Source organism: Macaca fascicularis, chromosome 1 (genome assembly GCF_037993035.2).
Source record: "Macaca fascicularis isolate 582-1 chromosome 1, T2T-MFA8v1.1".
Lineage (NCBI taxonomy): Eukaryota > Metazoa > Chordata > Mammalia > Primates > Cercopithecidae > Macaca > Macaca fascicularis.
Genome location: NC_088375.1, coordinates 150439051 through 150455667, shown reverse-complemented (window position 1 = coordinate 150455667; position 16617 = coordinate 150439051). Strand labels below are relative to the sequence as shown.

The 16617-nt window shown below is 33.2% G+C and overlaps 1 protein-coding gene across 25 annotated transcripts in view; it reads left to right on the top strand.

Annotated features, from left to right (window-relative positions):
* The window catches only part of PRKACB (protein kinase cAMP-activated catalytic subunit beta), a 154703-nt gene that overhangs the window by 106414 nt on the left and 31672 nt on the right, over positions 1–16617 (top strand). For all 25 annotated transcript variants that reach the window (XM_005542901.4, XM_045368260.2, XM_045368251.2 and 22 more), the window contains 4 exons: positions 121–219; positions 1199–1281; positions 12332–12458; positions 13444–13539. In XM_005542901.4, coding sequence (XP_005542958.1) covers positions 121–219; positions 1199–1281; positions 12332–12458; positions 13444–13539 — 405 coding nt within the window. The remainder of the gene's footprint in view (positions 1–120; positions 220–1198; positions 1282–12331; positions 12459–13443; positions 13540–16617) is intronic.

Below are 16617 nucleotides of genomic sequence, written 5' to 3'. Positions count from 1 at the left end.
TTATTCTCTTCCTTATCCAATTCTAACAATTTTCCTTATCCAAGTTTATTACATTTTTTAAGTGATAACTTTTTGATTTTGCTTAAATACATAAAAGAAATATTTATCTCTCAATTACAGGTTGTTAAACTGAAGCAAATAGAGCATACTTTGAATGAGAAAAGAATATTACAGGCAGTGAATTTTCCTTTCCTTGTTCGACTGGAGTATGCTTTTAAGGTAAATTTTAGTAATATCTAAATAAGATACTTTCAACCTAATATGCTTTTTTTAAGATGAAACTATAAATAGGATTCTAAACCAGATGATAAACCTAAAAAATATAAATAAACAAAACAAATACCTCTCGAGTTTGTGTAATTAAATCCTATTGTGCTTATAACTTAGGTAACATTTGAAAAGGTTTTGATTCTCCCTGGAGAAATTGTTCAAAGGTGATACATGCAATTCTTCATGAGATGGTATTACAAAAAGAATTACTCCAATTTATCAAAAACCATAGGGATATCTTATTAAACAATTCTTATGCAAATTCATATACCCAACACATTTTCTACTTTTATTAAGCCCTTTTTGCCAGTATCTCATCTTCTTTTACTTAGTAATTTGAGTTCTAGTCTTTTTACTTATACAAAGCTGAATAATTTTTGTTCCATTATTTAAGTGTCTGAAAAATTGTATAAGAGTTATTATTTAAATTGGCCACTTTTCAGCTCTTCGGAATGATACTGGCATCTTTCTGCAATATTTAATCATATGAAACATTTTAATCTTTTTTCTCCTTTATTCTTTAAATTAAATTAAGACCTATGTATTTAAAATATTAAAACCATTAATCTTTTATACATAAAGTGTAAATATTCTTACTTTTTCAAATTGTTTTTTAACTTTGTTATTCTTTTGCATATATTATAGCATTATTTCTTTGCCTGAGTGTTTAATTGTTCAAGAACTAGATGTTCTCTGCAAGAAAAGGAAGAGCAAAAGTCCCAGACTAATTTGTGGCAAAAATAACTAGGAGGGGAAAAATATGAGTGTCTCTGTATAGAAAAACTAGAGCATGTTCCATTTATTCTTTATTTCTCAAAGTTATTAATCTGTCAGAAAGATGTTAAATTTTTCTAATTCAACATGGTATAATATTGAAATAATTTTGACCTAAGTTGAATAATTGTATTTCCTTTTTATTTGTTCATAGGATAATTCTAATTTATACATGGTTATGGAATATGTGCCTGGGGGTGAAATGTTTTCACATCTAAGAAGAATTGGAAGGTTCAGGTAACTAATGCTTTTGTCTTCTTCAAATCTTTATAGGCTTGTGTTGTTTAACCAGATTTTTAAGTTGATGCCAATATCAAAAACTTATTTTGTTTGATTAATATTTTGGCCATTTGAAGCATTAGGTGGAAACAAAGAGGCCACATCATACACAAGTTTTAAAATTCAAATAAAAGGACTTCGAAGCCAATTTAAATGTTATACTATTGGTAGATATTGTGAGGGTCCACTACTTGAATAGTTTTCAGAAAATGCAAAAATTAATTGAATTTTAAAATATCAACATTTATTAAACAAATATTAATACAACTCTAGGACAGAGGATTGTTTTAAGGATGAAGATGGAAAATAAATATATAGAGAAATAATAATAATGGTATTATGGTAATAAGATTATAAAAGTTTGTTTTTCACAAATTTAATTCTCCTTAAAGTTCTTGCAAAGTTTAGTTTTTAAAATACATACATAATTTAACAGGAGTTTGTACCTCATCAGGTTATGACTAATAAGATCTCACAGTTATTAAAATAGGTTATAGAATCTGATAGTTTTGCCTGTACGTAATAGTTTGTAAGCTTCTACTATTCATTAATAATCACTAATAGAATAAAGCTAAAATAAAAAACAGATACAACTTCATTCAGTATAGTATGTTGAAGTCAAAAATGTAGAGACAAATCTCTAAATTCAACATTTTATTGAGGAAGCAAGAATTGCAGTTTGAGGCATATACACAGACTAGGTGGTCTTCAATGTGTCTACAAAACAAAGAAAAGGTTGGAGGTTTTATAAAAATAAATTTTATATTTATTTGTTTGGAAACAAAGTTTACTAGCACTAGTTAAGTTTTGGGGAGCTGGCAAGCTCTGATTGGTGAGTGACGGTGGGGGGTCAAACTCGGCTAAGAATTGCAGTAGATTGTCTCAGTAGCTGTTAGAGAAAACTGGTTTCAGGTTACAATGGGCAGTTTCAGCAGCTAGGCTTGTGGAAAATTTAATTCTTTTTTTTTTTTTTTTTCTGAGACAGTCTCCCTCTGTTGCCCAGGCTGGAGTACAGTGGTGCCATTTTGACTTACTGCAACCTTTGCCTCCTGGGTTCCAGTGATTCTCTTACCACAGTCACCCGAGTAGCTGGAACTAGAGGTGCCCGCCACCACATCCGGCTAATTTTCATATTTTTGATAGAGACAGGGTTTCACCATGTTGGCCAGGCTGGTCTTGAACTCCTGATCTCAAGTGATCCACCCTCCTTGGCCTCCCAAAGTGCTGGGATTACAGGTGTGAGCTACCACACCTGGCCTTAATTCTTGGAGCAGGTGTTGTGTGCCCTGAGTGCTTTATTCCCCTGGCCCCTCAACTCTGATTTATTTGGGTATGATGAGAATGACTAATTTGTGTAATCAGCTTTCACATTTTTCCCTTTTGATCAAGATCTTTCTCTGAAAGCATTGCTTATCAACCATCTTGAAGTTAGGCTTAATTATTCCTTGGTTCTGGGATGGACTTGTTCTAGTTGTCTCTGTCACACATATGAGAGAAGGTATTGTGGGGTTCTATGTAGGGACCTGGGCCACATTCAAGTAACCAAGAGTCCAGAAGGAAAATTTTTCTCAAAGTAGATTTTTGTCTGGAGTCCAGCATCGAATTCCTTCTTTTCACTTCCATAGGTATTAGCAATCATCTTTAAGTGTTGGGTTAATGTTATTCTGTTGGGACGGCTGCCTTTACAAAGATTAGATAGGCACTAAGAACAAAGCTTACAAATGATAGTACAAAAAAATTAACAGTATAGTAAAATTTATTTGTGCAGTGCTTTGGAACTAAAGCCCGGGCCTAAGGGCAAAACACTAAACAAATCAAAGGACCAGGGGGAAACTGGTAAGACCTACTATAGCCATTGACTAACATTTTATGACTGGGTTGAACTAAAGCAGAGAATGCCAGACTTTGCAAGAGGAACCACCAGCAAAATTAAACAAAAAATTGTGTTAAGGATATTGTCAATGTTGTGGACTAGATGAACTGAAACAATTTCTTAAGTCAGGTTTTGTCAATGGCTATAGCAGGTCTCACCAGTACCTATAACAATTACTGATTGTGAATTTTAAATTACAATATTATTTGGTTAAGTGAAAAAGACAGGCATTGAGAGGGGTAAGAGTTTCACTACAATATGGAGTCCTGTTCCAATGTCTTGAGAAAAGCTGTTCACACCATGGAAAACATCAATTTTTTTGGCCTTGTTTACAGTTTAAACGTCTCTGGCTATGACTTTGGGCAGTTTGATGAACTTACTTTGTGGCCCATACATCAGGCATGAGACTTGTTTCTTAAAATTTACATAGTTTCAGCTTACAGGGCTTCAGGAACAGAGCGGTTCTCATTTTAACAACTTTATGGAAGAAAGTTCGATTGGAGTAACCTAGAAGAATTGAGGACCTTGTCTAGTCCATAAGTAGATAACAAGACTCAAAAGTAATATACAGACTTAAAGTCTAATAACAGGTATATTAAGTTATTCTTTAGAAACAACTTTTTTCTCTACATTGATTACATAGGAATCTTGGATTTAAAAACCTCTTGAGGCAAGGAAGCCGAACCAAGGCAGTCTTAGATTTTACTTACAGTGTTAAGGTTCCTGGTCCTGCCAGGAAGTAACAGTTTTTATTTCCTTATTGTAATGCTGAGAAATCCTTGAAGTCAGGCCTTTTATGCACTTTTAAAATATGACAGTTCAGTTAGAGCCTTAGTAATATAATCAGTGTTTTCCATTGTATTCTGCTATAAAGAGAGAGCAGATTTTTATGGACTTATACAAATAGTCATATTCCCATAAAAGTACTTACAACTAATTTTTGAATTAATAAGGAGAAAAAAAAAACAAATGCTTTTATCTTTATTTTTAAAAAAATATACTTTACCAAATTGGTATAAATTATAAATAGCTTAAGAGATAAAATTTTTTAAACCTGGAAACCAAAATATTTAAGAACTAACAATATTTTAAATGAAAGTTATGAAAATATTATTTTTTCATCAATTATTTAAGTTCATGTAATTTTTGTTCTGCTTGATCTTTATTAGTATTTTCATGTACTCATCTTTTTTTATTAGGGTTCTAGAAATTTTTATTTAGTCTGGTGATCTTAAAGCTATTAAAAGCCTGTATTTAAGAGTACTTGTTGGGGTCTTTTCTATGAATCTAATTGTAAATAATTTTGAGAATTCAAAATAATAACTCTGGATGACAACAATCTAGAATAGCCAGATTGGGTTAGAATGGGTAAAAATCTGATGAAAGTTTACAGTTAACAAGTAAACTTAGTTATTTCTATTATATGTAGCATTTTAAGGCAATAACCAGAATTGTGAATAACATTAATTTCTATGAATTTATATAATTTTTGAAACATTCATATGAACAACATAGCCATAAATGCAACTAAAAGAGCTAGTATCACATCATTTATACAATGTCTCTTATATAATTTAAAAATAAATCTAATTCTTTAATATGTCTGCAAGATGATCTCTATGTCTTCGAATGTTTTCCAAGGGCCCAGCTGGAAAATCCCAAAGCTAATTCTAGATTAAGAACACTTAATTTAGGGTTTGATTTTTGGGAAGTTTGTTAAACATCTTTAAAGACTCAAAACACTTGGTCAAAACAGAGTAACAGGTCACTGTAAAATAATAGTCATTTATTTAACCAGAGTGATAATCAAAAGACATCAGATATAATACAGAAAGTTATATGAATGTAAAAACTTTTATTATTTTAAAGCTCAGTTTTTCTGAGTAATGAAGAACCTGATAAAGACAATATAGGATATTATCTTGATAAAATATAAAATCTAGTTTTTTAGACAAATTACCAAAATGGTAAAGAAAAATCTTCTGCAGTATGCTCATTTTTTCATATTTCTTTTTCCCATTTAGAGCTTTCCATTAAAGAAATTATCAATCACCTGAAAGTTGACTGAGTACTTGAATTTAATCAGACACAGGAAGAATGTGTCCAGGGTTAAGAGTGTACATTGTATTATAGAAAAATATGAACAAGAAGAAGACTATCTTGAGCAGGGAAATACATGGTTGTCAGTAACAGCATGAGAAACTTCCTGGTTACATGAAATAATACAAACATATCAAGAAGAGCCAAGAATATAGATTCAAATTATACTGGAAGAAAACATTGCTTTTCTAGGCCTTTCAGATAAACATGTCAGCATCAGGCCATAACAGAGTTCAAACTGGGAAAAAAAAAAAAAAGTTCTAGGAGTTGAGGAAAAAGGTTGAAGGAGAGAGTTACCACCCCAGCCAAGCAAAAAGATACACCTTTTCAAGGAAAAGAAGGGGGTGTATGACCTTCAAATCATGTGTAGTGTGATACAGCAAAAGTCGAACTTCTGAAATATAAATTTCAAAAGGAAAACTTTACCTCAAGAAATGGAATTACTATTTTCAATGAAGAGGACAGCATTTCAAACCTAAAACTAGGGAAATTAATTAGATCTCAGGAAGAAATGTGGCAGAAATAGAAACTGCACTTGGGAAGATGGCTGTCAAAGAAACAGATTTTATAATTGAAAATCACAACCTTTTGCAGTATTATTGAGAGTAGATGAATACTTCAAGAAAGCTTTGTTGTTTTAAATATAGAGAGCCAGACTCTGGTCCTTGACACCAATCATTAATTTTTAGAAAAACATGTAAACAATTTTCCTTTCCAATTTCTTTCCCTAACGATTTACACATAAAACTTCTTTCATATGGCCCATCCTTTCATTTTTCCAAACCCCCAGTTTTAATCTTATAATTTTCCTTTTCTTCTTCCTCTGTTTTTGGAACAGACAATCATTTTACTTTAGGAAAAATATTTACCACCTAATATACTTTTCATACAACATAATTTTTTCTTACATTCATATTTTGCCTACTATACCTCAATATACTTAAACTTTTTATAAAATTTAAAAACCCAACAAGGGATTTGTATTTATTTAGTAATTTGTTTTAGTTTTTAATCTTATTTTGATATGGCCCAGACATCTAATAAGTATCTTATTATTTAGTTTAATATAACATAACTGTAAGACTTTAAATTTACATGAATAGTTTATTTATAAATGTTTATTTAATTTACATTCACCTAATTTATTCATTTTTATTAATTATGCCTGGATTACCTATGAAAATTGAGATATTAGGCAGAGTCATTATTTTAAGTTATTTTTATTAGCCAATTTTATAGCCTGTTAATATCAAATGTTTACCTAAATAAGAATTTAAAGTTAGATACATGACTTTTCTATCAATAACTCAGAAGATACAGATGTTTATTAAATCAATAATATTAAATTAATCTTATTTATTATACAAAGATCCTTTTGTTTTAGTCTGGGTTTATAGCTTCAGGACCTTAAGAAATTTATCAGAGGCAAATATAAAACTCTCTGACCAGGAAATCTAGGCAAAAATCTATGTTGACAATTTTGAAGACATTTCTAATTGTATTTTATTAATAATTTTTTAGTATAGTTAAGTCTTATTGAATTGAACCCTTGATCTTTATGTAATGCCCTTCTTTGTCTTTCCTGATCATTTAAGTTCCATTTTATTGTATGTAAGAATAGACTCCTGTTCTTTTTTGTTTTCCGTTTCCATGGTAGTTCTTTCCCCATCCCTTTACTTTGAGCTTGTGAGTGTCTACAGGTGTGATGGGCCTCTTAAAGAGAGCAGACAGTTGGGACTTTTCTTTTTATCCAGCTTGCCTCTCTCTGCCTTTTAAGTGGATCATTTAGACCATTTACATTCAGTGTTAGTAGTGATATGTGAGATTTTGATCCTGTCATTATATTACCAGCTGACTGCTTTGCAGACTTGATTGTGTAGTTGCTTTTTATTATCTGTGGGCTATGAGCTTAAGTGTGTTTTTGTGGTAGCAGGTATTCATCTTTCATTTCCATGTTTAGGACTCCCTTAAGGACCACTTGTAAGGCTGATCTGGTGGTAATGAATTCCCTTAGTGTTTGCTTGTCTGAGAAAGATTTTATTTCTCCTTCACTTATGCAGCTTAATTTAGTGGGATATTCAATTCTTAGATGAAATTTTTTTTCTTTGAGGATGCTGAAAATAGGCCCCAATCTCTTTCAGATTGTAAGGTATAAGCTGAGAGGTCCATCAGATACACGTGATGGAATTCCCTCTGTAAGTGACCTGACATTTCTCTGCAGCTGCCTTCAAGTTAAATGTGGTATATATACACCATGGAATAGTATGCATCCATAAAAAGAATGAAATCATGTCCTTTGCAGCAACATAGAAGCTGCTGGAGGTCATTATCCTAAGTGAATTAACACAAGAATAAAAATCCAAATACTTCATGTTTTTACTTTTAAGTGGGAGCTAAACATTGAGTGTATATGTACCTAAAGATGGAAACAATAGACACTGGGGACTACTAGAGGGGAGATGGAGAGAGGAGAACATGGGCTGAAAAATTACGCATGGGTGTTATGCTCACTACCCAGATGATAGAAACATTCATACCCCAAACCTCAGGATCATCCAATATGCCCATGTAACAAACCTGCACATGTACCCTCTGAATCTAAAATATAAACTTTAAAAAATAATTTAAAAACCAATTAATTTATCAAAGATAGTACTTAAGTCATGTGAACTAAAATATTGTATATAAGCACCCATTTATCCAAATAGAATTCCTTAAGGGATTTCTAGACAACTATGTCAGATTTTATTATATAGACACAGCATACAATATATGTACATATGCATAAAAACATCTAAACACCTATACAAATGTATAAATAAAAATATTACAGCTTTTATTTTAGAACTTTAGTCATGAGATAGTAAAACAATAAACCCATCAGTTTATAAAAAGAGAATTAGATCCAAATTATTTTTCTAACAAAATGGGATGAGGCTTAACATTAAACTTTTTTTAAATAGGTAATATTATGAAGTCTGTGAACTAAATTATAGGTAGAGTAGTTTGAGTCAATTGACAATATGCGGGATTAGACAAAGAATTGTTAACTGAGAAAATGTGAATGAATTATGTGAGGACACCCAAATGATAGTTATTCGAACTAGGTCTGTACAATATTTTCTTGTCTCAATTCTTTGACCCTGAAGATAAGATTGTTGCCATTTCTTTTAGTATAGAGACAGTGTCCTTTACATTGGAATTTTATCTTAAAACCAAAACAGCATGAAAATCAAGATGATTATCTTTTTTATCTGATGATTTTCAAGTGTTTTTACTTAAATAATATGCCAAAATAGCTGAGGAGTTTTGAGAAAAGAGAATTTAGTCGATATTAGGATGAAGAAGAGGAACTGTAAAAGTGGAGGGAAAAGCTCCAGAAAGGAACTTGTCTCCACTAGCTTTGAGATGGTATTTTGTAGCAAGGCAATGTCTGAGTCCTGAAATTTTTATTAGCCTTAGGATATCGGTTGTGATATGAGTCTTATTTGGAGTATATGATTTTATCACCATGGTCTTTTAGTTTTGTTGTGAGAACAACAGACTGTTTGAATGATTCCTATAATGTTTGAACATGTTACCAGCTCGAGTCTCAGAAAATACCTGGGCATGCCTTTAAACTTTGAGAGCCTATTTTTAACTAAATGTATTTAGGTGATTCGGTTTAATGCCAAATACATAAGAGCCAATTAAACACAAGTGCTGAATACATAAGTCCAAATAAACACAAGCACCAACAGAAAATAAAGTATGTCCTTACCAGGAAGAACAATAAGCCTTCTCCAAATGAAGGGGAAAGTACCCTCATCCAAACCTCAAAACTGAGGTCTAATCCTTACCGCTGAAGTCAACAGGGGGAAAATAACCCTCCCCAAGAGGACATCAGTCAACCAGGAGGCAAAAGACCCCTCTCAAACAGGAGGGGGAAAGAGAAAGACCCCTTCCCAGCCAAATCCCAAATAAAACAGAACTCAACCACAATTAAGAGTTTAGTCCAAAAGAGACTCACTAAGGGGAAAAGAGGGGACTCCCCAGAAGCAGCAGGACTGAAAGGGCTCCAGTGGGGGTACTTCATGCTATAGTTCCCAGGGCCAGTGATTCTCCCTGAAGTAAGTCAGCTTTAGGATCCCACTTCTGACACCAAGTATATCAAAGTCAAAATTAAAATATAGAGGCAAATCTGTAGATTTGATATTTTATTTGGGAAGCAAGAATTGCAATGCAAGGCATCACACAGACCAGGTGGTCTTTGGTGTGACTGAAGAACAATAAGAAGGTTAGAAGTTTTATAAAAAGGAGAGATAATACGTTTTGGAACAAAGTTCATTGGCACTAGCAAAGTTTTGGGGAGCTGGCAAGCTGTGATTGGTAAGTGATGGTGGTGGATTCAAACTAGTCTTAGAGTCACAACAGGTTGTTTCAGTAGCTATTAAATAAAACTGGCTTCAGTTTACAACAGGAAGCTTTAGCAGCTAGGCATATGGAAAATTTAATTCTTGGAGTAGGTGCTGTGTGCTCTGAGTGCTTTATTGCCCCAGCCCCTCAACTCTGATTTAGTTAGGTATGACAAAAATGACCCAACTTATACAATTAACTTTCGTAATTAAATATTGGCATAACTGAAACACAAGTATGAACTGAAACAGGACTGATGATGGTAATTTGATTCATAAAATGATGGTGGCAGACTCAGAATATCACAAGATGATATCAAGTAATGAGCAAACATTGGAGTCATTTTAATTACCTGAGGCCTAAGCCAAGATTCATTTATTGACTTAATATGTACAGGGCAACTAATATAATTAATATAGTGTCAGGCACTGTGCAAAGTAGCTTCTGCTTATCTTTGAGAATTTTCTTTCCTCTCCTATCGTCCTCTCTCTCCTACTGCCTCTTGTTCAAGCAGAATCCTCACATTGCCTTATGGTTATTTAAAGTTTTACACTAAAGTACCACACCTGAACCTGTTCTCAAAAAAGTTTGTGTTAACTTTATATAATTGGTAACTTCTTTTCTTTGCAACTCCTCACTGTCTTAGTACTCTTTGATATTGAGTCTTTAATACTTGACTTGGTACTAAAAGAACAGCAAGTTGGTTGAAGGAATTCACACTGAGACACTTGTCTTTTCTCATCTTTCACAAGTACTACATATACACTTGAACGATTGCAATGTCCATCTTAGAAGTTTTGAGGCAGTAGGAATATAAGTTATTGTTTAGCATGGCTTTAATCAGAATCAAATGAGTCATTTGAATTCTCTACTTAAAGCTGTCTGGACTTAAAACTGCTACAGCATTAGCCCTTACCATTGTCTTCCTACATTCAATATTAAGTAGAAATACCCAATAACACTTTGCACTTGGAATATTTTACTTTCACCTTTCAAGAATGTGATTAGAGGCTGAGCACAGTGGCTCATGTAAGCCTGTAATCGCAGCACTTTGGGAGGCTCAGGCAGATGGATCACTTGAGCTCAGGAGTTCAAAACCAGCCTGGGCAACATGACAAACCACCCCATGCGCACACACACGCACACACACACACACAAAATTAGCTGAGTATGGCGGTGTGCAACTGTAGTCCCAGCTACTTGGTAGACTGAGGTGGGGAGATTGCATGAGCCCAGGAGTTTGAGGCTGCAGTGATCATGCTACAGCACTCCAGCCTGGCAACAGAGCAAGAAAAAAAAGAATTTTATTATAGATCTATGTAATGTATGTATTCCTCCAATTAAACACCAGCATATGGAAATTAATATTTTATGAGTAAAAAGTAATAATAATGACATTTTATGTTTACAGGTGCATGGAGAAAATAAGAGGGGACCTCCCAGGTCAAATGTTTCCCAGTTTAAGCATAAATGTTGCAATGACCAGAATGATTATTTTAATCTCTGCTTACAATGTTCTCCTCATTCCTTGTCATTTGGCATACAATGCAGATTGACAGTGTTGGGATGAAGCAGAAACTGGAAGGGTATTATAGAATTTTGCTCCCCAAAAGCATTTTTCTTTACATATGCATTATTTCAACAAATATTTACTGAGCACTTGGGAAATGCAGTGACAAGCAAAAAAGGCAGCACATATAATCTTTTGTTGGAATTTGTATTTCTGTTACTACCAGATCAAATTCATACCAACCATCTTGAGGGAAATTCTATTCATAGTTAAGGTTGTTCACTGAGGAAACAAATCTGAAAGGCATTGCAATTTATCAGGCAGATTAGTAGAATTCAAGTAATGCATTAGAAGATAAATTAGAAACTCAGAAAATTGGTATATCCTTTTGAATTTTTCAGATTGTGACATCAAAATTACACTGATCTATTAATCTAATATATACATTAAAGAACTGTACATATTTACACTAACATAGAGATTATTCTTTTGTCTATCTATGTAAACAAGCATAGTAGAAGATTTGGAAATCCTGATGCCAAGGTCGTTTCTATGGTTTCTGAATGGGATTATGAGTATTCATCCTTCTTCATCGATATTTTATTATATTTTTCCATAATGAACACATGTCATTTTGTAACAGGAACTATTACAAAATGGGTAAAATGGCATTAATCTGCAGATAAATGCAGCTAAAGAACTTCTATGTAGGGAAATTCTATGAACTCTTGAAATTTGTGAGAAAAGTAGATGGAGCCACTATAGCAGTGGCCCCGATAGACACTTCAATTGGCACATTTGCTTTCCAGTCATTCTCAAGATCAGACATAATTAGAAAGACATCAATATATTCAAATATAGGCTATAATGATTCACAGTGAGATAACTATTTTAGGTTTATATTTTTCCTCAATGTGTGCTTCCCCATAAATTTATCAGAATGTTATTTGAACACAATATAGAGATTTAATAAATATTTGAAAAGTAACAAGATTCTTTACATACATTTTTTTTAAAATACTTTTTGTTCCCAAAGTACCTCTACTTCGTATTGGTTTTTATGTATAATCTACTAATTAGAATGTATTAACTCATTTTTACAGAAAATCAATGTTTTTATTTCTTTGCAGTGAACCCCATGCCCGGTTCTATGCAGCTCAGATAGTGCTAACATTCGAGTACCTCCATTCACTAGACCTCATCTACAGAGATCTAAAACCTGAAAATCTCTTAATTGACCATCAAGGCTATATCCAGGTATGACTTTAACACATTCTGTATAATGTATTTGAGAAAATACTAGGCAAGACATTGTATGTATGTAAGCCCAACCTGGATTTTTTTTTGAAGAAGACAATTATTCCTAACAGTTTAAGTAGAGCTCAGAGTTTCGCTGCTATTACAGAGAAGCAAAAATCCTATTATGAAAGGAACCTGTTTGTATCTCCCTTAATCTATAGCTGTGAACTGAGTATAGCCTCTTGCATAAGGAGATATTAATAGCTAAATCTGTGAGCAGTTATTACTGCCAGGCATATTCCAAGTGTTTTACATGTATTATTTCTTTAATCCTGATAAACCTATGAAGTAGAAATACCACTGTTATCTTCATTTTAAGATTAACAAAACTAAGGCATGGCAAGGTCATTTAGCCAGTAAATGGTAGTCAGAATTTGAACCTAGGCAGTCTGATCCCAGAGTCCATGCCCTTTATGACTACAATATAACTGCCAAAGGATCCCTGACTACCAATACTGAACTCGTAGAAACATTTTCTTTTCACTTCTACTACTAATAAAGTGGGAGCATTTCTTTTTACACAATTATCAATAGATTCTCCCATTGACATTTTTACACTTCTGATGGTGCAATTAATGGCAGAGGACATATTGGGGTAAGGCAGACATTTAGCATTGTTTCATTTTTATTAATGCTATTTATTTTTACCTTTTATTTTCACTTTTTTATTCCTTGGGTCTAGGATCTTATAATAATGACTGAAAAGGGTTTTGTTGTTATTAATTTGTTCCTTTTCTTTGTGTTGAGGAAGGATTTCCAACTTGGAGTGTTTAAACCTTCATTCACTAACTATTCATTAATGAATTTCAATTACATGGACTTAATTATTTTTTCAGTTTCTTTCATAGTTTCAATTTGAATTTTAAACTTTCAATTTAGGTTCAATAAACACATTTATTGTGAGGTAATACATTTTCACTAATATTTTTTTTTTCTTTTATAGGTCACAGACTTTGGGTTTGCCAAAAGAGTTAAAGGCAGAACTTGGACATTATGTGGAACTCCAGAGTATTTGGCTCCAGAAATAATTCTCAGCAAGGTATATTCATAATATCAATACGTAAGAGGTAGAAATATGAGTCATACATCCCTATGGACTTTTGTAAAAAGTTTATTGATCTAATTTTACAGTTTTAATTTGATCTGAGTTATGAATTTAAATCTATTTGTGCATGATTACTAAAGAATTACTATTTAGCATCTACCACTAATCCTAAACCTCTGTCAATTTTAACTCTGGGTCTTAGAGAAATAATATGAATAAATATGACCTCTAGATCCATGTTTTGCAACCAAAAACATAGTCTTTTCTTAATTATTCCTAGTAACAGGAGGGTAGAGAAGACTTGCTCTGGATTATACCAAGAGGTAAATCTAGAGATGATATGTACTAGTTGTCCATTCTTTCTTTTTCAAATTTACCAGTTGAATAAAAGGAATGTATGAGAAGTGTTTTTAAATTTTAAATAGGACTATTAACAGCAATTGAATAGTTTTAGTTGTATTGAAGGCAGCTCTACTTTTCTAAATAGTGAAATGTGGTGAGAGAAACTGTACCTATATCTAAAAGAATGGTTAACTTTTCCTCTGCCATCTCTTGGTGGAGAAATCTAGAAAGGAGAACCTAACAATAACCAGGCACAAATAAGCGAGAGGAAAAGGAAGGGAATAAGACACATGCTTCAGTGGTTCCCAAATGGGATCATTGAAATATGGCTAACCTATAGAAGGGTTAAAATAAAAGATTTCTTTCAAGTTTTCTCTCATTATCTTTTGTAATTTAAATAATGTATAACTTCTTGATATTTTATAATCTAAATATCATTGCAGTTAACACATTTCTTTAAATACAGTTAACAAATAATGTGACAACAAAATGAGCACTAAAACTTTTACAAATGTGTATATATTGTAAAAGTAATACTCATTATACAAAATTTAGAAAATACAGAAAAACATAAAGAAACAACCAAAAAAACCTATATGTAATCCCACCAACCTAGAGGCAGCCTTTTTAAAAACATTCATATATATATGTACATTTTAGCTTTTATTTTAGGTTTGGAGTTACATGTGAAGGTTTGTTACATAGGTAAACTCATGTCATGGGGGTTTGTTGTACAGATTATTTCATCACTCAGGAATTAAGCCCAATACCCATAGTTATCTTTCTTATCCTCTCCCTCCTCCCTACCTCCACTCTCAAGTAGAATCCAACGTCTGTTTTTTCCTTCGTTGTCTTCATAAATTCTCATCATTTAGCTCCCACTTATAAGTGAAAACATGTGGTATTTAGTTTTCTGTTCCTGCATTAGTTTGCTGAGGATGATAGCCTCCAGCTCCATCCATGTTCATGCAAAAGACATGATCTCATTCCTTTTTATAGCTTTATAGTATTCCATAGTATATATGTACCACATTTTCTTTATCTAGTCTACAATTGATGGACATGTAGGTTGATTCCATGTCTTTGCTATTGTGAATAGTTCCACAATGAATAAACAAATGCATGTGTCTTTATGATGGAATGATTTATAATCCTCTGAGTATATACCCAGTAGTGGGATTGCTGGGTCGAATGGTAGTTCTGCTTTTAACTCTTTGAGGAATCTCCATACTGCTTTCCACAATGGTTGAACTAATTTACACTCCTACCAGCAGATTCTAAGGGTTCACTTTTCTCTGCAACCTTGCCAGCATCTGTTATTTTTTGACTATTTATTTATTTTGAAGATGGAGTCTCGCTCTGTCACCCAGGCTATAGTGCAGTGTCATGATCTCGGCTCACTGCAACCTCTGCCTCCTGAGTTCAAGCGATTCTCCTGCCTCAGGCTCCCAAGTAGGTGGGACTACAGGCATGCACCACCACATCCAGCTAATTTTTGTATTTTTTGGTAGACACGGGGTTTCACCATATTGGCCAGGCTGGTCTTGAACTCCCGACCTCGAGTGATCCACCCTCCTCGGCCTCCCATAGTTCTGGGATTACAGGTGTGAGCCACTGCGCCCTACCATTTTTTGACTTTTTAATAATAGCCATTCTGACTGGTGTGGAATGGTATCTCATTATGGTTTTGACTTGCTTGCATTTCTCTAATGATAAGTGATATTGAGCATTTTTTCATATCTTTGTTGGCCACGTGTATGTCTTCTTTTGGAAAGTGTCAGTTCATGTCCTTTGCCCACCTTTTCATGGGGTTGTTTGTTTCTTGTAAATTTGTTTAAGATCCGCATAGATGCTGGATATTAGACTTTTGGCAGGTGCATAGTTTGCAAATATTTTCTCCCATTCTGTAGGTTCTCTGTTTACCATTGATAGTTTCTTTTGCTGTGCAGAATCTCTTCAGTTTAATTAGATCCCACTTGACAGTGTTTGCTGTTGTTGGAATTGCTTTTGGTATCTTTGTCATGAAACCTTTGTCCATTCCTATGTCCAGAATGGCATTGCCTAGGTTATCTTCCAAGGTTTTTATACTTTGGGGTTTTGCATTTAAGTCTTTAATCAATCTTGAGCTGATTTTTGTATATGGTATAAGGAAGGGGTCTATCGTCAGTCTTCTGCATATGACTAGCCACTTATTCCAGCACCATTTATTGAATAGGGAATCTTTTCCCCATTGCTTGGTTTTGTCAGCTTTGTCAAAGATCAGGTGGTCGTAGGTGTGTGGCCTTATTTCAGGGTTGTCATAGTTGAAATCATAGTAAATGTATATAGTCTTGTCTCTGACTTTTATTATAACAAGCACACAAACATCATTCTAATGGCTTGTTTGCAAATGTACCATAGAGTATTTAGCCACTCTTCTATTGTTGAGTGTTCAGGTTTTATTTTTGGTTTTTGTTTTTTATTATTATAAATAACTTTGATAAACATCCTTATACATAAAGCTTTTTCTATATTTTACATTATTTCCTTAGCATATATTCCCAGAAGTAGAATTACAGGGTCAAGGAGTAGGAACATTTTTAAGGCTTTTGATACATATTGCCGAATTGCTTTCCAAAGTTATTATGCCATTTTACACTTCTACCATTAGTGTATTATAGTGCCTATTTCATAACACTATCACTGGGTATACTCATTTTTAAAATATTTACTAATTTAATAGGTAATAAA